The sequence below is a fragment of the Strongylocentrotus purpuratus genome, unplaced genomic scaffold (genome assembly GCF_000002235.5).
Source record: "Strongylocentrotus purpuratus isolate Spur 01 unplaced genomic scaffold, Spur_5.0 spur5_scaffold_4, whole genome shotgun sequence".
In the NCBI taxonomy this organism is placed as follows: Eukaryota; Metazoa; Echinodermata; class Echinoidea; order Camarodonta; family Strongylocentrotidae; genus Strongylocentrotus; species Strongylocentrotus purpuratus.
The window spans coordinates 2,898,038-2,924,698 of NW_022145610.1; the positions used below are offsets into that span (position 1 = coordinate 2,898,038).

Here is a 26,661-nt window from a genome sequence, read left to right on the forward strand (position 1 = left end):
TTGTTTACCCTATAGTTTGTATGCATGTGATACTGCACTGTACTGTACTGTTGTATGCAACATCTCACAAAGCATCGAATTCAAGATGAGTGCTCAATCAGATACCAGTGTTGCAGAACAGGCATCCAAGAGGACTAAACAACAGCCCTTGCATTCTGATACCACAACAGACAATACTACTGCTTCCAACTTCAGGCACATCAAAATCACACATTTTCACCTGGGAATCAAGGTCGATTTTTCGAAGAAAGAGCTGGCTGTGAAGGAAGTGATTGATGTGAAATGCTTGCACAAATGTGACGAGGGTGAGCATCACAAAACATAATTAAAATGATTGCATCTGTTTGGAATTGCAGAATAATTTGATAAATGAAAGATGCTGTCGAAGTACAGAGTCATGAGAGTCTATAAATCTAAGTAAATAGGTACAATTTCAATTTTTTAATCTGTAAATATAGATCTAGCTAGCCTTAAGCCAAGGGCTCTCTCGAAATGTTTTTTTAATGATATTATTCGAGAGAGCCTTAAACGGCTCCCATACCCCTGCACGGAGAGGCATGTAAACAAAACTCAAAAGTGGTCCAAAATCACACTTTCGCGCACCCGACCAATATTGGACAGTGGCTTTGATAAATTTTGTCGTAGTTTTGGTCTTAATTACCGCTTTAATTTCAAAATCGGATCTAAAAATAACAAAATAAGAGCAATTTTCTTACCAGACCGATACAGCTCAGCTCCCTTTTCACGTGTACCGTGTGAATTCACGATGTCTACACAATGGTGATGACCTCTGACTGGCACTTCCGTAATTGTGGGTAAATTGTGCTGCTTCCGTATAATGCGCTGTATGAGTGTTATTCAGCGCATTATACGGAAGCAGCGCATTTACGAAGTGCCAGTCAGAGGTCATCACCATTGTGTAGACATCGTGAATTCACACGGTACACGTGAAAAGGGAGCTGAGCTGTATCGGTCTGGTAAGAAAATTGCTCTTATTTTGTTATTTTTAGATCCGATTTTGAAATTAAAGCGGTAATTAAGACCAAAACTACGACAAAATTTATCAAAGCCACTGTCCAATATTGGTCGGGTGCGCGAAAGTGTGATTTTGGACCACTTTTGAGTTTTGTTTACATGCCTCTCCGTGCAGGGGTATGGGAGCCGTTTAAGGCTCTCTCGAATAATATCATTAAAAAAACATTTCGAGAGAGCCCTTAAGGCTAGATCTAGCTACGACAAAAGTACGACAAAAGATTTTATGAAAAATATATCTGAAAGATTGAATCTGAAAACAAAGTATCATGATTACGATCCGTGAATTAATATATGAAGATCTGTAGAAAGATTATTTCTTCTTCTGTACAGCATGTAGACAGACTTGTTAGTCCATATAAAGACACGGAAACGAAGCACGTGGTCATGGAATAGGGTAGAGTACCCAGTATTCGGTCACTTAAGGGGAAATCACTAATATTTTGAATTCTTACCTCTTTCATTGGGCAACCTACCCATCAAAAGAAAAGAAATTTATTCCTCTAACAGGATTTTATAGTCACTGAAAATATAGAATAACGATAAGCAAAAGACTTCCGAAAGAAGACGGAGCATTTTTCTGCCCAGAATTCGGTCGCGCCGACTAGAATTCGGTCACGCGATTTGTGCGTGGTATATATCTCCGTTGCTAATTAAAGGAGCGTAGCGTATTTGCGCACTATTTTCACACAATTGCGCGATAAAGCACTGAATGTCAATGCGTTGACCGAATACTGGCTGAGCGATACCGCATGGCAAGGGTATCGTATAAATACCTCTTGCACATCGGCAAGTGCGTCATTTGCAAATTCGCTGCGATGGAGCGAACACGGAAGTGATTCTCTTCACACACATACTAAATTCATTGTGACAGCACACGTAGTTGTTTCGCAATAGACTTCTACATATGGCTATGCATGTTAGCGCATGTGCTAAGAGAACGCGAAAGTGCGGAAAGTTGTGCGACACTGACCAATTTCGAGCTAAGTTGGAGATCTTTCCGGGGCCCTAAATCTGATTTAATTTTGAGAGTTAAGAAAAGTTGTTCAGCTGCCTGATTTGTGCAAGTTTCGTGGCTCATAAATTATTTTTTAAATTGTTACAGCTGTTGAAACGGCTGTCTGACCGAATACTGGGAATTGACCGAATACTGGGCGCGCTACCCTAGAGCAATCTTTTAGGAATTGTAGCGCATGGGACCTAAAAGGATCAATTGATCCCGTGTTGATAACGCTATCAGGTAACTTATTCCAGTCCTTGCACGTACGGGAAATAGGAGAACTTGAAGAAGTCTGTCCTGCAGTACGTCTGTTTCAAATGTTGGCTATTGCTGGTTGAGGAACGACGGGATCTAGTAACAGCAAGAGGTGTTAGGGTCTTCTGGATGGCAGATTGTCCGCTCTGGATCTGTTTCATGAGGGCAAGTCTTGCAACTTCTCGCCGATGTTCCAGTGAGTCCCAATTCAGATCCCTTAACATGTCTGTGACACTAGCACGTTGGTTGTAGTTGTTGCAGAAAAATCTGCAGCACGACGTTGTACCATTTCCAGCTGCTTGATGTACTTGGCTTCATAGGGGTCGTAGACACTATCTGCATATTCTAAATGAGGTCTTACTAACGCAAGATAAGCAGTGCTCATGATGGTTCTCGAACAACCTCTAAGATTACGCCTTAACATTCCGAGAACCCTGTTAGCCTTCTTGGTAATGTGAGCATACTGGAAATCCCACTTGTATTTGTGGGTTAGGAAGACTCCAAGGTATTAGTGATGTACAACTGGATCCAGGATTTGGGCATGAAGAGTATATTGGAAACTCAACTTCTTCCTCTTGTTGGTCATATTAATGACGAAGCATTTCTTAGCATTAAATTTCATCTGCCACTCGTCGACCCATTTTTTTTTTACCAATCTGTATGCATGCACACTTAAGACCAGGGTTTACTACTCATTGCGAGATGTACCATATTAACATGCATAGATCTATAGCCATAAAGTGTGACTCTCCTACAGGGTAACTCCAGGAAGCTCCGACGCCGATGCCGAAGGCGTCGGAGCTTCAGTTGGTGCATCGAAAAACATTCAAACAGCGGGTTGGGCGACATTATCTCAAAATATGCAAAGGGAGTAATTACAATTACAATTACAATTACTAGGTCGAGCAACCTAGTAAGTCAAAATTGGAGTTACTACAGGGGGCCTCCAGTTAACGTTCTAAGTTCTAGGCCGAGGAAGAGAGTGTTTTCCCCTGAACCCGAGAGTGCATCTAGAATAGAGGGGAGGGCGCACAGCACTTACCCACGATGCGGCGACAACCATGTTTGCATTTTTGTCTGTTCAGCGCGACACTCTTACCCACGCATATACATGTATGTACATGATTGAGAGCCAGACGATGATCCTGTTGCACCACACCATCTTCTTGGAGTACAACGAGTGGGACTTGATGTGCGCATTAAATAATAACATAATAACTGTTGAAAATGCTGTTGCACATATAAGTCATATAAGCCTTGAATATGTCAGGATTTTGAATGTTAACTATACTAGAGATCAGGCCTTCTCAACTGACGGCGCGCGCCACTTGTGGCACTTGCAGTCAGTCAGAGTGGCGCGCGACTGTTGCAACAACAAAACAAAAAGCAGAAAGAAAGAAAAAATATATTTTAGAATTAAATACTCAGCTAAATCAAGAAGTTGCAGTCGAATTTGAGCCCAAAATGCCTGCTTAACAAACAGGAAGAAAGGGGAATTTATCGTTTTTTACCATTTTATACGAATCTAAACCTATAGGCCTAAGGTCTGAACAACAATTAGCTTACGATGGGGTACCAATTTTAACATTGCCAATCTCTGGAAACATCTTGTTTTTGTTTGCTTGATATTCACTTTATTTTGACATTTCCTGTGTTTATTGCACACAAAAAACTACATGTAAATATACCTCCAGTGTAATTGTACAATGTACCAAGGAATTGTACTAATTTTTCACATGGATATGAAATTATGATTGGTTATATTGCGGAATGAAATGGTGCTAAAAATGCCCCATTTGAGCCTTTAGAAAGCCCTTAATTCACCAGCTTCAGGGGGCTCTGCCCCCTACTACCCCGTTAAGGCTTCGCCCCTGGACCCCACCCATTTTTGGCTCAGTCGCTACGCTCCCTCGCAGCACAGTCAACCATACATGGTGGCACTCCAACTACAAATTCTTTTTGTTTTGGCACTTCTAATAAACTAGTTGAGAAGGCCTGCTATAGATGGTGGTAAAGAGTTTCAGTCCGTAAGTGCGTTCAGATTATTCAAAATTAATGAATTTCATTATCATGATTTTCATTTTTCTTTTTATATCACCAAGCCCTTAAACTTTAAAGGATGCAAGTCCACTCCAAAAATGATTTGCTTTTAATAGATGCAAAAAAAAGATAAACAGAGCAAAATTGGATACCACTATACATGTATGTAATTAAGAAGTAATAAAAAAAAAAGTATGAAATACTATGGAATTTGGAAGATGACTACCGTACACAGATTGTCAATTTGGTTATCAGTTTGTGACATCATTGCTTTCAATGTATATTTTTATCCCATTAATTTCCATTTTTATCCCCCAAAACTTGATTTCCCCCATGCCTTTGCCCTGGTCATACGATTTGTATCATATTGCTTGCATGACATTCACAAATTCTTTTATGAACTTTGAAGAATTGATATTATTTTCTGAATATTTTTTTTCATAATTATTGATTTTTATATAAATAGTTTATCAAAATTAAATTTTTTCATGATTTGATTGAAAAAAATTACTCTATATTAGTGCTTCAACACAAAAACATATTACTATCAATATAACTTGGATGCTGGTTATAAGGAAATAAGATTTATAGGGGGAAATTGGAAATTTATATTATCAATTTAAAGAAAACAATTAGTGGATACTCGATAGTGAGGAAATGACGTCACAGACTCATGAGTGAGTTGCCACTTTGTCTTGTAATTTGTAAAGTTTTTCATGTCATTAAAAATGCATAACTTTCTTATTAGATATCCGATTTTGCTCAAACTTTTTTTGATTGGTTTGTCTGAGTTTTCTGCTTCTATTAAAAGTTATGTTTGGATTGGACTTGTCCTTTAAGGCTACCGGTATCTATTTACCTCTCCCTTTACCCAAGATTATGGAAGAATGCTGTGTTCTCAGCAGTGCAGTCGGGCTCCCAGACCCAGTTCTTTATTTCTCCTACTCTCAGTTCGGGGTCTTGGCAAGTTATCAAGCTCCGTCGTTGGGTTCTGTTTAGGTCTTCTACTCATATGAGGAGCAGAACTGCTTCCTGACTGTATTAATAATATTAAAGACAAAAAGTGCCTCTTCATTAGATACAGAGCGCATAGACTGTGTGTGAATGCTAATCTTTAAAGTTTGACGTTAATTCTATTGTCCATGAGCTTAATCAATTTGCCAATCAGACACTCCAAGTCTCTCGCTTACTTCTCACAACAAACCCATTCCTCTGCTTCAGTCTGCTTCCTACCCCCCCCCCCCCTGAAAAAATGGTGTCTAGTTTCGAGTGTGTTGTAATTCGTTTTCTGTAGATTTGTATCAATCAGATGTAATTATTTAATCAAATTGAAGTCTGTTTCAGGCGCACACTACATGTAAGCAGTCTGACTAGGATCCAATTTCAATAGTATTTGCAATGGCATTTTATGTGAACAATAAAACTTGTAAATTCTTAATGATCTAGGATCTCAATAGTCACAAGATAAATTAAATCTAAATTTCAAGGGATTTCAAGCTTCCTTGGATACAGAAAAGCTAAATCTGCTCAGAATTGAAGTGATTTCAGACCAGTAGTGCAATTGTCTACAATTTGAAGCCAATTTTACCTTTATTCTGACAAGAAAGCATGCACTAAAGTTCCAGTTGTTAATATTCTTATCATTATTCAGAAACTACATCAGGAAGGAGATGAACGTTAAAATTTCCATCTATCTAATATAAATACCATTTCTTCCAACAACAAAAATTGATCTCAGGAGAATCATATAGTTGTTAGCGCCGGGCATGAAAGTCAGTGTGTAGGCAAAGATGAAAAGCTTACCAAGTGAAAATTATGTGTGTGTGAACTCATATTATCATATATTTTGAAATGTCAGAGACAAGAAATCAGCAGGAGTTTCAAAAATTAATTACAACCGTGCTGATTGGCAAGGCTATTGTTTAAAGGATGATGGGTCACAGACAAAAGGGACATGTGTTTATGATAGTCTCACTTGATTGAAGGTTTTAATTAAAAGGTCAAAACAATTTACAGGAAACTTGAAACAGGATAACACTTGAAATGTCACTTTCATTAACATCTGTTAGTGATATGAAACAAAGTGTGTAGATCTGACATTTGATTTTGATGAGAGAACAATCTTTAATCAAAGGTATTGACAAAATATAAATTACTTTTTTTATATATTTTTTTTTACGTCATCAGACTTTGATTTGTTTTGTTTGTACCCGGTAGTGCCCTTCTTATTTCCCTTTCTCTCTTTCTTTCTTTCTTTCTTTCTTTCTTTCTTTCTATCTCTCTTTTTCTTTTTCTGTCTTTCTCTTATAATGTCTTTCTTTCAGTGTTACAGTGTATCTTACATTAAAAAAATAAAAACTTTCAATCTAAAATTATCAACCTTTTTATGTAAATGTAATAGCTTTGTGTGTGTTTACCTTTCTGTACTCATTTATTCATACTGTATGTTTATCTACCTTTCTTTCAACCTCTATCCATTTATGTCAATTTGTCCTAACAAACATTCTGTTTGTTTCTTTAAGTGGGAAGGGTTAGAGTTTGGAGAATCAATTTTGTGCTGTTACCATATCATATGCATTTTATTCGACAAATGTCACTCAATTGCTTCAACCATACTTTTAAATTTCTTTTCTGTCTTTCTCTTTTCGCTGTAATGTTAAAGAGATTTAAGATGTATTGATGATGCTGTCATTCAAAACTCTTTTTGTGGCTGCGAAACGCAAATATTGATGAATCAAGTGCTCCTTGAAAATACTTGCTAAAGAGTTTAATATCAGGTATTGATCAGTCTTCTCATGACTTCACCTCGACCGGCTATAAAACCTGAGACTCCACCGAAAGCAGAGTCACTCGTTGAATCTTCATCGTATCGTTAGCACTGGTAAGTGTGATTTAGATTGATACCTTTTCTTTTTTTCGACTTGATACCATACACCTACCAATACCATTATTGTTACCACTGAAAGTACTTTATAATCTTCATCATTTTAGTATATTTTATGGTTCATCGATAGTTAGATTTCACTAGTAGTGCAGCTTTTGTTTTGAACCAGTTGGATTGTAAGAATAAACAAAAAAATCTTAACATACTTTAGGTGTCGTGGTCGAGTCCCGCTGCGGCACTAATGTCCTTTGGCAAGACATTGATCTACATTTGCCACACTCAACCCAGGTGATGTAAATGGGTACATGGCAGGAGTTAATTCCGTGAAATGCTTGAGTGCCGTAATAGCAACCTTGCTAAAGCCAGGGTACCGGTAATAATCGGGATCACCAGGAGTGTCACCTGTGACAGACATGACGCTATACACTGTACAAAAACCCACTATTATTCCAAGTTGTGATTTAACGTCTGTTGTTATTAACTTTTGCCATAAGCAGCTTTATATCGGGTGTCTTTGAGCACAGTTTTACATTGCTATGTCTGACCTGATGTGCCTGCCCCTTTGGTCAATATAAATCATCATCCAGTGATTTTCTCCACTGTCGGAAATTTTGTTTGAGGAGGGGGTGGGGGGGGGGGGGCTGCAGAACAAGAAAAACAAGCAGTATGCCCCACCCCCTGTATTATGGTGATGACCATTATTTATTGTTGCTTGCTTGGAATTTATTAATTGAATTTCAGGAATATTGTGCCCTCTCTTTTTACAAAATCCTGTATCTGCACCCATGTTTCTATTCTTCTTAATTTTTAACATTTTTTTTTCTAATGTAGAAAACCAATATGCTGCTCATTGGAGTCATCACCATAGCAACTGTTCTGTTGTTCAGCTGTGACACTGCCCTCTCCAAGACGGAACAGGTCAACAAGGATGCGGCCAATGCACTCTACACTTTAACCGAGCGTTGCACCCTCTGTAAGTTAAACATTTACAGTTGTACCTCTTGATTTTAGTTGTAATTTGATAGGAATTCGAATGTATAAGACTTGTATGAGAGGGGCACATATTAGGCAGAGTTTTTATGATTTGTTAAATCGTACATTTAAGGAGAGATTGCAGCATGGCTATTGATGTACACTTGATAAACTCCTGTTGCACACGTACACGGATGTACCTAATTAATACATGAACTTTTCAATAATGCTTTAATTTTGGAAACAGAACTTGAAGGAATTACTGTAGTATTAAAAGTCAGGTTTTCTCAGCAGCGCTCAAGATTTTGTCATTTTGGACAAAGGGCTTTAGACCGCCTTCTATGATATGATTCAGAGGTGTCCCAAATTGTCTTATCTTATGGGTAAAAGATGTTGTTTAATGGATAGATTTAATTGTTAGGAAGAGCTGACTGAAATTACATATCATTAATGTTTATGTAGTGTAATTAAGAGTAGAAGCAAGTATGTGTAGTAATTTGAAAACATAGAAATTGTACCATTGTTTTGAATATTGACTGAAAAACAAAAAAGTTTTGTGACATGATATCTTCGCTGGTTCTAAAGGAGGGTTTTATCTCGTGGCAAGAAACTTTTGCCAATTACAAAACTTGAGTGTTGCATCAATTATGATAATTATTTTGCAGCATGAAACTTTTACGAATCTGACCCTTTCAGGGATTTTACTGAAAGGGTCTGGTTTTAAAGTACTTGTGCTCAAATAGTTTAATATTTGTTTTTGTTGAATAATCTTGTTGCAGATAACTGCCCGAATAACTGGCCACCCCGATCTGCCGGGGTTACATCATGCTACATATACTTTCACCAGTCGAAAGAATGGAGCGACGCTGAAAAGAGCTGCCGCGACAATGGCGGGCAACTTGTCAAGTTCGACACCCTGGGTGAGATTACCACCGTTAAGAACTTCCTCCAGTCCTACTACGGCATCAGTTCCATGCCTTGGATGTGGACTGGCCTTAACGACCGCAGCAGTGAGGGGCGCTACCGATGGACTGGCTTCGGGGGAGAGTTGAGCAAAGGGAGCTCCATGTGGAGTGGTGGGCAGCCAGATAACCACTCGCCATGGTGGTCATTTTGGGATGACGAAGACTGCGTGGAGTTCAACGGAAGACAGCTTAATGACCAGGATTGCGATGAAGGCCGTCCATACGTCTGCGAGTTCATACCTTAGACTATTCAACCATGTTAGCCCGTCGTAGTGCACCCACCTAAAGGAGGGTGGCAGCCCAAATAATACAAAAATATAACTTGACCCGAATTAGTTATTCATATTATTAATTATTATTAGCCCTCGTATTTCCAAAAAGATATACCGTAATCTGATGTAAACTCTAGTTTAGAGCTAGGAATATTTATTTTGATTCAAATTTAGTCAGTGATGACATTTATTATGATATCTGTTTTAACAAAAAGATAGAAGTGTATGTACACTATTTGACAATGACATTACAGAATATGAATTTAATTGGATTGTGACCATTTGGCAAGTACTGGTTTATGTATGTATTCTGCCTGCTAAGAATAATCTGTTGGTCGTTACGGAACACCCCAATGTATGATCATATCAACAACCTAACATACAAATTGTACATGGATGTAGAGGCAGAATATAAATGCGTTCTGGCAAATCTTGAGCATGGTTTCATCTTTCAAACATACGCAGTAATTTGGAGAAGAAAAAAATCTGTTAATGAAAATGGTCATACATGTAACCCTACACAGTGTATTAAATGATCGAATTCAGAAAAAAATCCAGGATAATGATTCAGAACCCTACTGAACACGTACATGAATGAGCTTCTCAGTTTTCATTTTGATTGCAATCACATAAAAAGACCAACACCGAGTTAACTTTATCGTAGACATGTAATAAATGCACCCTAAGTTGAATTGAAACCATTTTGATTGTGCCAAGATTGCATTTATTCAACAGTTATAAAAGAAGTGTATGAGAGATTCATGTGTATCTGTTGTATTTCTAATATCCACATGTACATTGTATGAGTCTAAAAAAAGGAGAACTTTCAGTTCCCAGATATACTTACATATACAGCAGTGCTGTTATAAATTTTTTAAATCAGGTCTTTTTTTGAGGTTTATGTTCTGATGACTATGATGAGATGGTGTTGATGATGAATATGATGATGATGATAATTCATTGAATCAGTGCATACGGTACATGGCATGCATTATGTATGGTATATGGATTATGAGAGTGATAGTGGTTGTGATGATGGTGATGATTATGATGAGGAATGGATGACGAGAGGAATGATGATGAGAGTTATAATGTTGAAGATGATGGTGGTGATGGCGAGGATGATGATGATGGTGGTGGTGGTGGTAATGATGATATGATGATTATGATGATGATGGTGATGATAATGAAGACGGTGATGGTGATAATGGTGTTTCTCATGTAGACTGGTTTTTCAGGATTGATTCCCTAATGACTAAAGGTTGTTAACCTTTGTTTACGAAACACGTTGCTAGTATTTTCAGGAAAATTATAATTGAGGGTTGGGATTTAATATGGGGTAAGTAGGAGGTAGAGAGACAGAGAGGGGGAGTTGGCATACACGTAGAGATAGGCAGATAGGGAGAGAGAAGGAAGAGATAGAGAGAGATAGGTTGAGAGAGGGAGAGAGAGATAAAGATAAAGAGGGAGAAAGCGGTGCTGAGATGAATATAATTTCATAATACTAGTATTTGATGGAATTGAGATATTTTCACCCGAATGGATAGTTTTCTCTATCATTTAAATACTTTCCTCTCTTTCTGTATCTTCCAGTCATTCTGGACAGCCATGAGAGTATCCAGATCTCGAGCATCGTCGACAAGTCCCCGCCCGAAGCTGATCTTCAGTACGAGGTGAAGCCTTTCACTGGCTATGGATCTGCACTGCACATCAGCCGACCTTGCAGCGAGGTCGGGGAGGAGTTTAAGATCGAGATCACGTACACGGTGGGGAAAGCCCCTGGACTATGTTGGCTGGACCCTAGTCAGACTGCAGGTACAATCTAGTACTCTTAATTTGATGATGATCAGATATTTGCTACTGGCTTTAAAATTTGTCAAATTTTTGTATGAAATTTTGAATTTTCCCAAATTCTGTATTTGTTCATATTATTTATCAAAAAATACTTTCAGCCTCTAGGCTACATGTTTTGTTGATTTAAGTAAATCAATTCAATTCAATTAACAGATGTAGGACTATAGGGTTAGTTTTTGGATCATGCTTAAGTTTAGGATTAGGGTTAGGTACAGCGTTGGGTCCAGGGTTGCAGTTACACATACAGTATTTAGGATATAGTAAGATTTTGACAAGTGTAATAAATACATCATGGAGCAATTTTTCTCAGAGCATGTGTCAAAATATGTTACCTGCCGCATCAAATCTGTAGCGAGTAACTAGACTAAATTTTCAACAATTTATTTACCGGTAGATGTACTATAAGTCCTCAGGTTTATTTCTTTAAAAGAAATTCTCAAACACGCTACTCAAAATATGGGCTGACTCCATGACTAGTCTCTCTCCATATATTACTTTTGCAATGCATGTAGATGTACATGTACATATAAAATAGTATTGTTACCTACCAAATTGCAAAACTGTACAAATTTTAAATATTGGAACATCTCCAGGATAGAGTTAAATTCCTGGTTCTAAGCTTCAGTTTAAAAAAAAAAAATTCTGATGATTTTCTTCCATCTTTAGGCAGTTTTTTGTCTTTCATGAGTTTTATTTGGGGCTTATTGTTTGATCATGTTTTGGTTGTATCTTGTTATATATCCTGTTCATATTAAATTACAGAGCCTTTTTGTAAAACAGTGTAGCCACCCTGGTAAAATAAGACTAACTGAATATATAAATATATAAATCATATGCATTTTTATCTTGTCTGCAGGGAAGTCCAAGCCATATCTGTACACACAAGGACAGGCCGTTTTGAACAGATCTTTCTTCCCCTGTCTTGACACCCCAGCTGTCAAGTCGACATACTCCGCTACTGTTCATGTAAGAATTGAAATACTTCAATACAATAAATTACATTTCAATACAATAAATTATATTACAATACAATGAAAGCGATAACATAAAAAAATCCAATGTAAGCAAATATTTTTTTCTTGAGGTAAAGGGGGGGGGGATACATTTCAACTTACAAGACTTGTATTAATTAAGTGGGCATTTTTCATGTATCATACCCATTTACATTAAGGTCAAGAGTGGCAAAGTAGATTAATGTCTTGCTTCAGGATTTTAGTGCTAGGATGAGATTTGAACCCTAGGCCTTGCAATTGAAAGGCAAGTGAATAAATCACAATACCATTACAACTCTAAGGCTTCGTTCAGATAAAATGAAAAACCATGGTGGTTTATCATGACATAAAGTGTAATACGCCTTGCATTTCTTTATCATATAACACACAGCTCAGAGAATACGCTCGGGAACCCTTGTTGCGCGTATAGATGCCATTAATTTACAAATAATGAGCTGCATTGGGAGTTTTTTGGGCAGCGGTATACCACGTCATATCTGAACGAACCTTTAGTGACAATTATTTTTCTCTTTGACCCTTGACCTAAACTCTATTTGACCTTTAACCTCAGGTTCCATCTGGATTTGCCGCTGTGATGAGTGCAGACCAATGGGGGAAGGATGTCAGTCCGGATATCTTCACCTTCCGTATGAACCAACGAATCCCTAGCTACCTGGTGGCCTTAGCAGTCGGTGATATCGCCTCGGCCCAGATCGGCCCCAGGAGCAACGTGTGGACAGAGCCATGTCTTCTGGTAAGATTTTAAAGACGATTTCTTTCGGGGAGGGGGGGGGGGGGTTGGAGGGTAGGATAATATTTTACTTGTAAAGGTGAAGGTGATTACTGGACAATGGTCATGCAATAGATTGGTTTACTATACATTCAAATTAAGAATGTTTCTCTCTGGGGACCTAGTGATGAGGTATTTTATTAACCTGTAATTAATGAATGAACTGCAATACTTGGAAACCAGTCTGCATATATTATTCATTGCTATGTTGGGCAAGCCTCTTTCAAGCTTGAGGTAGTCAAGAACAACCTTTGTTTAAAAAGTATGCATACAATTTTAAAAATGTTAGTAAATAGGTATAATGTATTGTGATCAAATATATTTATGAATATTCATTCAGAAAAGTTTCATTGTGATGTACAAGGTAAAAATTATGAAGATCTTAGAGTAATAATGAAGTGCAATTTTTTTTTTTTTATCAGACAAGCTGACCAGAAACTTTTGATTATTGCTGGTGTATTGTAATACTAAATTACTGAAAAATCACTTCTTAATGCATGCCATCAACTTTTGGGAATTTGGGGAATTGGTAGATTACATGTACAGTGTTTTGGGCATGCTTGTAGAGCTATAGAGGCACCAAGGTAAACTCAGTTTTATCTTCTCTTACATTCTTTACTACGTGTGAAAGGAAATATTTACTGCTCATCCAACCAAAAGTGTGTCAGTGTACTTTATTGAGATTAGTTAGAAATGAGTACTATTGAATGAATCCACTAGTTATACTTCCTTGTACATCGACTCTGTTTAAAGGGATCCGGTAACTTTGTCTCAGATTCTGAAAAATCCCGGATTTAGCTCATGCTGCAATCATAATTATAAGCCTTTGGGTCAGTCAGGAACCCCAAGCTGATTGCCTGTCTGATTATCAAGATATTTATGATTGGAAATCGAAACCAAATTTTGCGTTTTCCTAACGGTTTTCATAACACTACAGTCTATTGGGGAAAACGAGTATGGTAGAACCAGTCACTCAAAGATTTTTACTTTTTTGAGGCACTTTTTGATCATTTTGAAGCACAATTTTTTTAGGGCTTCAATATTACACCATATCACAGACTCTGATAACACGTAGGACCATGCATCTCAGATTTAACATTGTTAAATGATGCATTTAACATTACAGGACAAGGCACAAGCAGAGTTCAGCGTGGTTGTGGAGGACTACATCTCAACCGCAGAGCGACTCTTTGGACCCTACGTGTGGGGGCGCTATGACATTCTGGTCATGCCTCCATCGTTTCCCTTTGGTGGGATGGAGAATCCGTGTCTGACCTTTGTGACCCCTTGCCTCCTGGTGGGCGATAAATCACTCACAGATGTGGTCATGCATGAAATCGTAAGTCTTTTAACCCATTAGCAACTAGAGATTTTGTAAAAATGGCCTATTACTCACTGGAAGAGGTTGCAATATTGCTCTCATCTTTACATTGTTCTGAACAATATGAAACATGTGCTATTTTACCATGCAGAATCCTAGCATGTTAAATTTGCAATCAATAAGTGATTCGAAAAATTCGCAAAAATAAAACCCCTGTGAAAATAACTACTTATAGACAGTGTATATCACGGTTTGAAACACCAGTGTTTTGTGTTAAGTAAAACCCCTGTAAATAGCTAGAAGTTATTTTTAACTCATTCATGAAAAGAAGTCAATTAACTAAGAAGTGTACAGGACAGGAAAGGGTAAATATAGAGGTCTTGTGATAAGAGTCTTTGTGAGAGATTAAAAATAAGACTTAAAATGATAGGCTCCTGATTTACCCTCTTAACGCTATTTAGCCCGGGGGGGGGGGGGGGGGGCTTGAGAAGCCCCCCCTCGACATTTTTCGCGATAATTTTTTAATGCAAGAAAATCTTGCACTGAAATTTTGTGACTTTTTTCTTTCGAGTCTTGCGCAACTTTTGAAAGAAATTTTTCGAAAATCGGACCTACCATTACAAAGGCACGTGTCCTTTTGACTTCGCATGTCAGCCCGAAAATCGCTCATTTTTGTGATTTGTGTACAAAACATAAGGAAATCTCATTTTTCAAATAAAGAGGTAAAACATTGGTTATTTGGTCTTGTTTAGATTTTAGGTGTTTATTTTGGGGTCAAAATAGTTGAATTATAGTTGGAAATGAAATAAAACAACAAGAACAATAAAATACATAAGTTAAAAAAACAAAGAAATACATAAGAAATTATCAAAACAATAGATAACATAAGGAATAACCCTGGTTTTTCAAATTTTTGTGTTGTATTATTATTCCAAATGGTCTAACAAATATATGTAGTGAGAAAGAATGCTTAAATATGAATAATGTCTGATTTATGGGCAAAAATGTGAATTTAATGACCTTATTTGCATAAATTACCATAAATATGCAAATGAGTGAATTTTTCAAAAAAATTGAAATTACCATAGTATTCTATACACTTCGCTTGACATGTATGCAAATTTTTGCGGCGATCGGGCGTTTCACGGCCGAGATCATGGGGGGGGGGGGGGCCTTAGAAGGGCTATGCAGTTTCAAAATAGCCCGGGCTAAATAGGGTTAATAAAGATTTTCATAAGGCTCCCTCCAAAAAGTATTAAGGAAAGGGCTCAAGGAATCATGTGTATATTGTAGTGACTCCATTCATGGAGTTGCTATGATTAAAGCAAATACCATTTTTATTTAGGACATCATGAGTTTGTGTTTGTCAGCTGATTGCTCCTTGTGATTGTTTCAGCTTCATTTGAAGAGGTGTTGTGGACGAGTGGATAAGTCGCCGGACTGTGGATCACAAGGTCCGTGGTTCAAGTCCCGCCGCAGCACTAATGTCCTTTGGCAAGACATTGATCTACATTTGCCACTCTCCACCCAGGTGTTAAATGGGTACCCGGTAGGATGCGAAAGCTAATGTGGTTAGATTAGCAAGTGTGCGCATGTAAAAATGACGCCTGGCTGGAATGCTCCCCAGGGAGTGGAGAATGTGCATACATTGTGTGCGGGTAAGCCTGAATCCAATGACCGGGGTAATAATATACTTATCTGTAAAGCGCTTTGTGAGGGCCTCCGGTCCTGAAAAGCGCTATATAAGAACGAGCTATTATTATTATTATTTATTATTATCGTAAGGATTACGCACATATAACATTACCGCAGTAGACCCCCATAGAAGGATACTACAGTGCGTTGAAAACGCACAGGCGGTTTTGGGCGGTTCAGTGATTAAAAGGAGGGCCGATTTCGGGCGGTTTAGCTGCTATAGTTTGTAAATAGGCTTGATTGATATGTAATTCATTAATTGTGCGCCAAGAGTGCCTATTTCAGGCAGATTTGTGCGCCATTAAGTACGGAATTATAGTAAACATTATTATTATGATTTTTGTTTTCCCAGCACCCCAATGAAGTAAGCTCACATTCACCAATCGGCTAAATGCTTATTATTTTATCATGTTTCCCAAGAAGTAGGGAGTAAAATTACAAACTTTGTTAAGACATTTTGTTCTCATTTCTCTTTGACAGGCCCACAGCTGGTTTGGTAACCTGGTAACCAACGCAACATGGGGTGATTTCTGGCTGAATGAGGGTTTCACCATGTTTGCCCAGCGTTGCATCAGTCAAGAATTACTAGGTGAAGCCTACACGTGCCTCGAAGCTGCTACAGGGAGGGCACTACTTAAGCAACGGATGACATTTGCAGGAGAGGTGAGTCTTTGAGCGTGTCCACACACAAAACAATTTATCTCGAAACTCTATAACGAAACGTCGTATAAAGAATCATCGTATAAATTTCAGTGTGTCCACACACAAGAAACGTGGTATAAATAATCATTGTATAAATTCCAGGATGTCCACACACAGAAAAAAGTAATCCTGAAACTCTACAGCGAAATGTCGTATAGGTGCGCAGTTTGCTACTGCGGTCATGAAATGGAAGCGGAAATGAAAGGTCAGGTCTCCTTTCGCTCGAGGTCACGTTAAGCCCTGCCCAGTTAGTTACACTAGTTACACTAGTTCCCTCCACACACAACACCTTCCGTGATTAGGCGTGATTAGGCGTGATTCTTTATTGAGTTTCAGTTTGAAACGATGCCCAAACCTGCGTTTCGTTAGACTAGTTTCGTTATACGACGTATTGTTAGTGAGCGTCCACACACACAATTTCATTGTAAAACTATGGCGAAACGGTATCACTATCACGAAACGGTTTAACTAATCACGCCTAATCACGGAAAATGTTGTGTGTGGACAGGGGGGAAGTCAGCTCTCATGGGGAATTCGACACCGTTCGGGTGTTTACCCAATAACAGGTGTTGTCAATCGCCAGGGTTAGCCTTCAGTTTTATGACCATAAGACCTTATGTAATGCTTCGCTTTTCCCTCACCCGAAGCTCTTCGAGCGATAAGGGGGTAATTCTTGACTGGCCAACGGGTTTGCTGTGTGCAGATTTGTACTCCCATTAATGGTATTTCCACCAAGTCTGATGTCAGCGAATTATGGCCTGCTGCACATGGAACCTGCCGATCCAGTCCCTGTAAGGCTTGTTCAGATAGGATCCAGTAGACTGCCCCCAAAGACCACCATTTCCTTTTAAAACATGTGAATGAATGGCAACTGCCCAACGAAGGTCCAGCGAGCTATTTGTTATAAGATACAGAAATGTAAAGCATATTACGCTTTGCGTTCTCATTTTTTAAGAAAGCAGCAGATTTTCCACCTCGTATCTGAATGAGGCTTTAGATTTTGATTTTTAATAAATGATATGGTCTTTCATTCAACCCTGTGCCATCAGGAACCATGTAGTCCCTGCATTAACGAATCAGAGATTTCAGTAGTCATCAGATATACATGTATATACATTAATTTTCTTTGCAGTATCACAGAGTATTCATTGATTTGTTTCTTTATTGAATACAGTGATATTGCTTTGGACCAATCATAGTAAGATATCTGCTTCCACCCCAGCAGTAATTTTCAGGGAAGCCTTTTTGATAATTTTTAAATAATAATAATAATAATAATAATAATAATAATCTTTTAAAGTCCACTCCAAATTTTATTAAGTTAAACCGAAAATGGAAATTCTTTTTGCCCAATTGATCGTGAGCCCGGCAGCCACTGAGCAGCGCCAGATTGACGTTGCTCTATCTCTTATTGTTGAACGCCAAACAAGGTACATGTAGCAGCAACTCCCGTCTTTTAACATCCTTTGGTATGACGCGGCCGGGGTTCGAACCCACAACCTCCCGGTTGTGAGGCGGACGCTCTACTGACTGAGCCAACACACCGGTATAAGCCTTTGAATTTGTACCCTGCTAGGGCATCATTCACTACCCATCTATAATTGGAAAAGGAAGGATATAACAATGATGATTATAATACAGTGAAACCTGTCTATAAAGACCACCCAAGGGAGACAAGAAAAGTGGTCTTTATAGGCAGGTGGTCCTTATATACAGGTTCCTTTGTACATGTTTCAATGAGAAACCATTTTCAAAGGAAACAAAAAGTGTGGTCTTTAAAGACAGGTGGTCTTTAACGACAGGTGGCCTTTCTATAGAGGTGGTCACTAAAGCAGGTTTGACTGTAGTAATAATAATAGTAAATAAATAATAATAGTAGGTAGTACTAGTAGTGCTCATATTTCTCAGACTTGATACCTCTGGCGCTCCACAATTATTACCTCCCCTTTAGCATTGCTGCCAATATGGCATTCTAGCATTTCAAGGAATTGATTCCTGCTAGGTGCCCATTTACCTCACCTGGGTCGAGTGTGGCAAATGAAGATTAATGCCTTGCTCAAGGAAATTGGTCCTGCAGCAGGACTTGAACCGTGACATCAGCCTAAGTAAACTTGAAAGCTCTTTATTGAAGCCTAATCGAAGAACCTGGGTGGTAGAGAGCTGCCGAATACCAAGCTGAACATAGCTGCACAATATTACAAACAAAAATCTTCAAGCAGCCGCCACAAGGTGGTGCTAAAGCTTAACATAACATAACATAACATAATACATAATAGTACATTTATAAAGCGCAGAAACTATCCAACATTAGGTATATATTCTACTGCGCTACAAGAGCTCCTGATATGCTTAGATTTACGGTACAGTTAATTAAAAAGAAGTGTTTTCAGTGTTGACTTAAAGACGTTTACAGATGGTGATTTCCTGACTTCAAATGGCAAGTTATTCCAGAGTTTTGGGGCTGCACAAGCAAATGCTCGATCACCTAGCGTTATTTTTGTTTTGATAGATGGAATCTGTAGCAACAAAGTATCTCGGGAACTGCGCAAGTTGCGATTGTGTTGATTAGGTTTGAAATTCAACAGTTCTTTGATATAAGTGGGAGCTTGACCAAGAAGTGCTTTATATACAATCAACAAGATTTTGAATGTTATTCTCTGGCGTACTGGTAACCAATGTAGATTTCTTAAAATTGGGGTGATCTGTGTGAATTTAGAACAACCACAGATCAGCCTTGCACAGGTGTTTTGAACCCGTTGCAATCTCACTATTTGACAGTCAGGGATCCCATACAGTAGACCATTACAATAGTCCAACTTACTGGTGATACAAATCATTAGAACTCTCCATCTTTTCATCTCTAGGATCATCCTCTGAACAGACTACGTGTGGTGATCGACAAGGGCATCGACCCTGAAGACACCTATAATGAGGTCCCCTACGAGAAGGGTTTCGCTTTTGTCAGCTACCTGGCTAGCCTGGTCGGGGGGAAATCAGAGTTCACCAAATTCCTGAAATCGTATTGCCAACAGTTCAAGTTCAAGGTAGTGTTGAATAAACGTTCAATTTTTGATCTGTTTGATGTTTTAGATATTCAGAGGTTTACCATTTACAATTGTATATAGCACTGTATGATATCAAATACATGGTGCAGGATATCTACAGAGTTTAAACGAAATCACAGGAACTTTATCATTGTTGCATGGCTTTTATTGAACTCCCATTCACCAATTAAAACTGAGGTATATAGACAAATGCACAATATTTGTAACATTCTGATTTTGACATTTCTTAAATAAATGCCTCCTTTTTCTTTCCATGATAGAAAGGGCTATAGAATTTTGTTATTATTTAAAGGTGTAACTGCAGCATTAGGAAAAAAAAGAAAAAGAAAAATAAAATCGAAATTTGCAGAAGGAACCCTAATGGAGGATCTGACCTCTTGACCTTAGATGACCCTTTCTCTTGCTACATACTTTTGCTGTCTTATGTCTGTTTGTTTCATCACATTGCTTCTTTCCCAAATTAATCTGTATTTCTTTGTTCTTTTGAATTGCATAAAGAGCGTAGTTGCAGAGGACCTGTTTGATGCTTTCCTTGACTTCTATCCAGAGCTTCAGGAACAGAAGATCACACAAAAGTAAGTACAGTGAAACCTGTCTATAAAGACCACCCAAGGGAGACAAGAAAAGTGGTCTTTATAGGCCGGTTGTTCTTATATACAGGCTCCTTTAGTATATGTTTCAATGAGAAACCATTTTCAAAGGAAACAAATAAATTGGTCTTTGTAGACAGGTTGTCTTTCTATACAGATGGTCACTAGAGCAGGTTTGACTGTTATAATGGTGACAGCACAGTTCTACCTTCTTCTATCGAACACTGCTATGGCAAACTCAAAAGGACAGGTCCCATCTGTTTGTAAGAAATAGTTTTTGAGTACTTATAGGTTACATTACAACGAGGTAATTTTCCTGGTCCTAGTAAGATTGTCATTTTGACTCTTTGCTGTATGGGCTTGTGCTGTGCTGCTCCCAGAGGACCTCACCTTCACCCAGGCTGACACTTTGGTCCACAGACCATTACAAAATCCTGTACATGCTGCTCATTTAATATTCCTGGGGAGAGAGAGATAACTGTTATGCCTCTGCTACAAAGTAGCCGGAGGCATTATGTTTTCGGGTTGTCCGTCCGTCCGCCGCGTTCTCGTGATCGCGTTCTCTCAAAAACCAATTGATGGATTCCAGCCAAACTCGGGTCATGTATGTATCTTGCGGAGCCAATGAAATGAATAGATTTTGGGGTCGCAAGATCCAAAGTCAAAGGTCACAGGACTCATTATGTATGCAAAAATAGCTCGTGATCGCGTTATCTCAAGAATCCATTGATGGATTCCCCGCAAAACTTGGGTCATGTATGTACCTTGCAGAGCCAATAAACTGATTAAATTTGGGGGTAACGAGGTCAAATGTCAAAGGTCACAGGGCTCATTATGTATGCAAAAATGTTTTGTTTGTAAAATTGCTCAATGACGGAGGCATCATTTTCGACTGCGTGCGGTCGAAGGTTCATCTAGTTTAAATCTCTTTTTTCTGTGGACATTATACCACTACTAATTAATTTAAACTTGCACGCTCTCGCATTCATGTTCTACATGTGTCTCACAAAAAATGGGAGGGGGGGGGGGGTGGGGGTAGGGCTTGAAAAAAAAACCTTTTAGAAATGCTACTGATCTTGCCAACCATAAACTTTTAGACTCATTCTTCAAAAACCTAAATTACTCTCTTTCCTATTCTCATTTCTACAGGAAGGGCTTTGAGTTTGACCACTGGCTCAACGGCACGTCGTGGCCTCCCTTCGTCCCTGACCTGTCAGCCGGCAGGACGCTGATGGATCCTGCAGAGAAGCTTGCTAGCTATTGGCTCACATACCATAAAGAGGTATGACTAAAGGCAATATGAGTTGCAGCTTGTTTAGAATGCCACTGCTAGACTTGCATCCAAGTCCCCAAAATTGTTCCATATTTAATATATATTTGATGCAGTGGTTACAGTGGTTACCAAAGAGGCATAGAATTGTTTTTTAAGCGGGACTGTACTACTTGTAGCTACTTGCGCCCTCTATATAGCAGACAATGCCTAAGCGGTACCAGTAGGTCCCCCATGATTCACTTTTTCTTATGTTATTTGAGAGTTGATTTGATGAGGTAACCACCTGTCAGTGACCACACAGGAGGTCTAAGCCCTCCTGGCTAAACTAGTGCAGACAGGCTGTAAGATACTATTGTTGTTTGCAAAGCATTGAATGGTGAAGCCCCAAATTATTTGTCTAAATTAAATCACATTCGTATTTACATAACTTACAAAGTACACAGAACAAGCTGCTTCTAAAGGCACCTACACAAAATAAAAGTAACTCTAGGAGATGGCACTTTCAGTTGCGCTGCTACAAAGCTTAGGAATAACCTACCACTAGATTTAACGAAAGCTCCATCTATTACTGTCTTCAAAGTTTCGTTGAAAGATGCATTTGTTTTCAGAAGCTTTTGAATAGTTAATGGTTGTGTGCCCTTAAAGTAACACTTATGAAGGGGTGACCAAAGTTCGCGGATATTTTTCTTTTCTTGCACATTACAAAAAATCCAGATCAACATATATCATGTTTCATACGTCATAAGATTCGTAATTTATCATATAATCAGATTATATAACATTCCAAGGCTTTATTTACTTCAAATCAATGATAAGACGAGAATATCGGAAGCCTTACCACTACCGACGTCCGTCAAAAAGTGTGACCTAAGTTCACGCATGATATTTACTGCCCTCTTGTGATGGGCTTTATATATGTAAACATTCCAAAAAGGGACGTAGTTTCAATCAGAAGCCGAACTTTATATTGAAACTTTGAAAAAGATAATAATTTCTCTCTATCATTGAAATAGTGCCCGATAAAAATACGCTTGTTAATTTTTGCAAATAAAAGACAATATTTGTCAATGTTTATGTGTTAATGACAATGTAGTCCCTATCTGCATGTCATTTGTTTGTTTGAAAAAATTATCATGTGTCTCCTTTTTATATGTCAGCCATACACGAGTTCTCGCTCTTTTCTCTTTTTGTCTCTCCACTTTCCCCTTTTAAATTTGTATTCTTACGAAACCCATAGATTCATTGAAATTCACAAGCACAGATACGGTGGAAGCAGGCGCGCAGGTTCCGTTTTTTGCGTAAGAAATTGGAATTTTATCATTATTTTTCGGAGTCGATCCCTCTAATAAACTGATTTTCATGTAAAAAAAACACAATTTGTTATGATAAAAAGCATGAAAAAGCTAGCTTATTCACATTTTTATGCCGCATTTTGACCTTTGGAGTTGTCGACGGTGCTCAAAGATTTCGTTGTCTCAGTCCCACACAGGCATCGCGTATCGTTCTCCTCTTATAAAGCGCTTTTAGTGTTAGTACGCGAACTTTGGTCACGCGCGAACTTTGGTCACACCACCATACATGTTCTGTTTCCATCACAGAACAGTAGAGTTTATTTATGTAGAAGCTGTGCTATGTAAATTAATCTAAATTAATTCATTTAGAAGTAGTTTCTAAAATTGTGAAATATGTTTCCTTTAATTCTGGATCAAAATATAATGCAGAAACATCACTAAAGGGAGATACTGTAATGCCATGGGTGAATGAAGATTTTCATGGAGATTTGATGTCTGATGTTAAAACACAAATGTGGTCTTTATAGACAGGTGGTGGTTACTGAGTCAGGTTTGGCTGTATCATTTTCTTTTGTAATTTTTGTTCTGTCTTGTCCTGCAGAAAGATAACAAGGATCTGTCGTTGGATATCTCTGAGTGGAAGACCTATCAAGTTCTTCATTTCATAGATCAGCTTGTGGAATCAGAAGACAGCCTACCTCACGAAACACTCAAACACTTTGCCACCACCTACTCCCAAATAAGGGATACACACAATGCTGAGGTAGGTAGTCGTTACTTGTGAAGTATTAGTATATTCACATAATATATCGAGCGTTCAGTGACACAAAGACGTAACTCCATAATCCATATATTGCCATAATGAGTATTTGATATCAAAATGTCCAGAAAAATGTGGGCCTTCCAGGAAACAAAAAGACTTTAGTCCACCCAACACCCCATTAAAGTCAGTGGCTAGTGAAACATAGACTTAACTCCTTAAGGCCCAAGTAAACCTCTATCTTTAAACCACTTTTGCTAAAAATGGCCAAAATGGAGTTACCTCTTTGTGTCAATGACCCCTCGATATGTACTGTATATAACAGTGCTTGTAAACTTGGGGTTATAATAATAATAATAATAATATGTCTTGTTTACCCGGGGTAACCTCATCAGTATTAATACTGTTCTCCCTGAGGGCCCAGCAATCATATTATTACCCCGGCTTTAGCCGGGCTACCATGAAAAGGCGCTCAAGCATTCAATTAATTTTTTCTTACCGGGGTACCCATTCACCTCACCAGGGTGGAGTGTGGCAAATGTAGATTAATGTTCTCATCAATGAACATTAATGATTTGGATAGTGACGGAGTAAGTTTAACGTTCATGATCCCTGGAATTTCTATAGCTATTTGATTCATTTCTTCTGTTTTAATATTTTGTTTTGTTTTGTTTTACTCAGATTCGATTAAGATGGTCACAACTCACGATTGGTAGCGACTATGCAGATGACTTGTCAAATGTCAAGGCTTTCCTCATTGCCCAAGGTACAAATTTTATTTTATTTTCCCAAATAAGGATTAAAGGAAGGAAGGAATGAACATTTCTGTATTGCCTATGCAATTTGAATATTTCTAAAAGAGTGATGTGCATTGTTCCATGAAAATTATGATTCAACCAGTAACTTTGAAGTTATTAGCAATCAATATGTAGCTATACCTTGCTGTAAATCAATTTACTGGAAGTACATACAACTGCTTCGATCTGTTCCCCCAGTTCACATTGGCTGGTGAAATGTTGCTAAGCATCAAGTACTTCCAGAAAATGATTCATAGCATCCTAACCTAAGTAATAGATAAGTGATACATAAACATATACATGTAGATACAAATAGATTATACTTATAGTAAGTGAACAGAATGTGGAACCTAGAGTTTTTTGGGGTGGCACAGTGTCAGTTAAAGTTCCTTTATGTACATTTTTGTTTTTGTTTTCGGATACACCTATAGGGTAGAAAATATCTCCGTTTAAGTAACCTTACTCTGGAGTATTACATTTTCTATAAGTTACATGTTCAGCTTTTATTTATGTCGTTTATTCATCACTGATAAATTTCATATATCATGGTACACCCTTTTCATTATGAATATTTCAGATACAAAACTGAAATGTTTCCAAACTTGAAATTGGCAGGTATGCTTCTATTTATGTTGATGAATGTCAAAAATTGAAAATACGAGCTTGAGTGTATTTCATATGTTGCACTCTGCTAAACTGAACCTTACCATTCTTCCTCAAAAACAGGCAAGCAAAAATACACTCTTCCCATTTATGCTGCATTGACGAAAGGATCCAAGAGAATGAAAGACTTTGCTGTGGAGACATTTGCTGCAACTAAAGACCAGCTTCACGTAAACGTAAGGAAGCACGTGGAGAAAATGGTCAGTGTATTGTAAACTAAAATGTTCTGTACATTTCAAGAGTTCAGTGACACAAAGACGTAACTCCATATTTTTCCAAAATGAGTATTTGATATCAAAATGTTCAGAAAAATGTGGGCTTTCCAGGAAACACACAGACTTAACTCCACCCAACACTACATTGAAGTCAATGGCTAGTGAAACATAGATTTGACTCCTTAAGGCCAAAGTGCTCAGTGACATATAAACCACTTTTTCTCAAAATGGCCAAAATGGAGTTACGTCTTTGTGTTACTGACTCCTCGATTTATAGGTAGACCTTGTGTTTTGATGGTGTCGAGAATGAAATTCTCACAAGTAATGTTCCAATGATGGCCATTACTCTTTTGAGTCAGCTTGCAAGTAGACCCAGTTTAGTCCCAGTTGAGGCTTTTTTTTATAATATGATGATATTTAGTGTCATACGCATTCTGCATCCAATAGTACACAGATAATGAGTTTGCATTGAAACTGTGTTGCACGCAGGTACATTTGTTATCCCGACTTGTCACTCATTTACATGTAAACACAAATTTGCCATTGTTCTTGGGAGAAAGGATCCATTCTCGTTAGATTTAACGACGACATTAAAACCCTGGTAGTAATGTGTTACGTTTGAGATTTGGCTCGCATCTGAACAGTATTAAGCCAGCAACTCGCGAGAGAGCGGTGCCCTGTACCTTTTGGCAACTGCGCTCACCATGGTGTGAATATATCATGTGATTGAGGCCCTTACTATCGAGAGTAAGGATTATTATCTGATCACACTGTAAATACCTATCTGTATACTCCTAATGTGGAACGAAAAAGGTAACTAGCAAATGATGTAATGGAAACTGTCACAGCTGAGGAGAGGCAAGTTAGGGCATGTATTCTGTTATGCCTAAGTCACATTTGCTGCCGCGGCCATGGGGTCGAGAATATCTACGGCCAAAAGCAATTATAGGACCGCCACGGCCTTCCAACGGTCACATACATGTAGGGTAATGGTCACATATAATAGGGTAGGTGCACGGCGTATTTTGAATTTGTGGAGACAGAAAACCTGCGGCTACCGTACAACCTTTGAAGTGATGATGCACGGTCGCCTTGGGGCGTCCATGCGGCGAACCTAGAAACAAAAAAAAGTTATAATTCCGCGGCGACCCCTCGGCTTGTAAAAATGTAGGGATACGCCCTAGGGTGCCCCTGAGGGCACCGCAGATCCTTTGTGGTCGTCGCAAGTATCT

General features: G+C 38.4%; 2 protein-coding genes across 2 annotated transcripts in view; both read left to right on the plus strand.

Moving 5' to 3' along the window:
• The window catches only part of LOC588348 (sperm adenylate kinase), a gene marked incomplete at its 3' end in the record, with an annotated part of 35,208 nt that extends 25,230 nt beyond the window's left edge, over positions 1 to 9,978 (plus strand). Inside the window, 2 exon segments of the mRNA NM_001081967.1 lie at positions 4,510 to 4,519; positions 9,967 to 9,978.
• Positions 7 to 26,281, plus strand: LOC115929028 (aminopeptidase B-like). Its single transcript, XM_030997070.1, has 12 exons — positions 7 to 305; positions 11,014 to 11,235; positions 12,131 to 12,240; positions 12,838 to 13,020; positions 14,183 to 14,395; positions 16,553 to 16,735; positions 19,639 to 19,818; positions 20,338 to 20,414; positions 21,579 to 21,711; positions 23,596 to 23,757; positions 24,436 to 24,520; positions 25,278 to 26,281. The coding sequence occupies exons 1-12, from the start codon at positions 86 to 88 to the stop codon at positions 25,427 to 25,429; spliced, it is 1,920 nt and encodes a 639-aa protein (XP_030852930.1). The 5' UTR covers positions 7 to 85; the 3' UTR covers positions 25,430 to 26,281.
• The last annotated feature ends 380 nt before the right edge of the window (positions 26,282 to 26,661 follow it).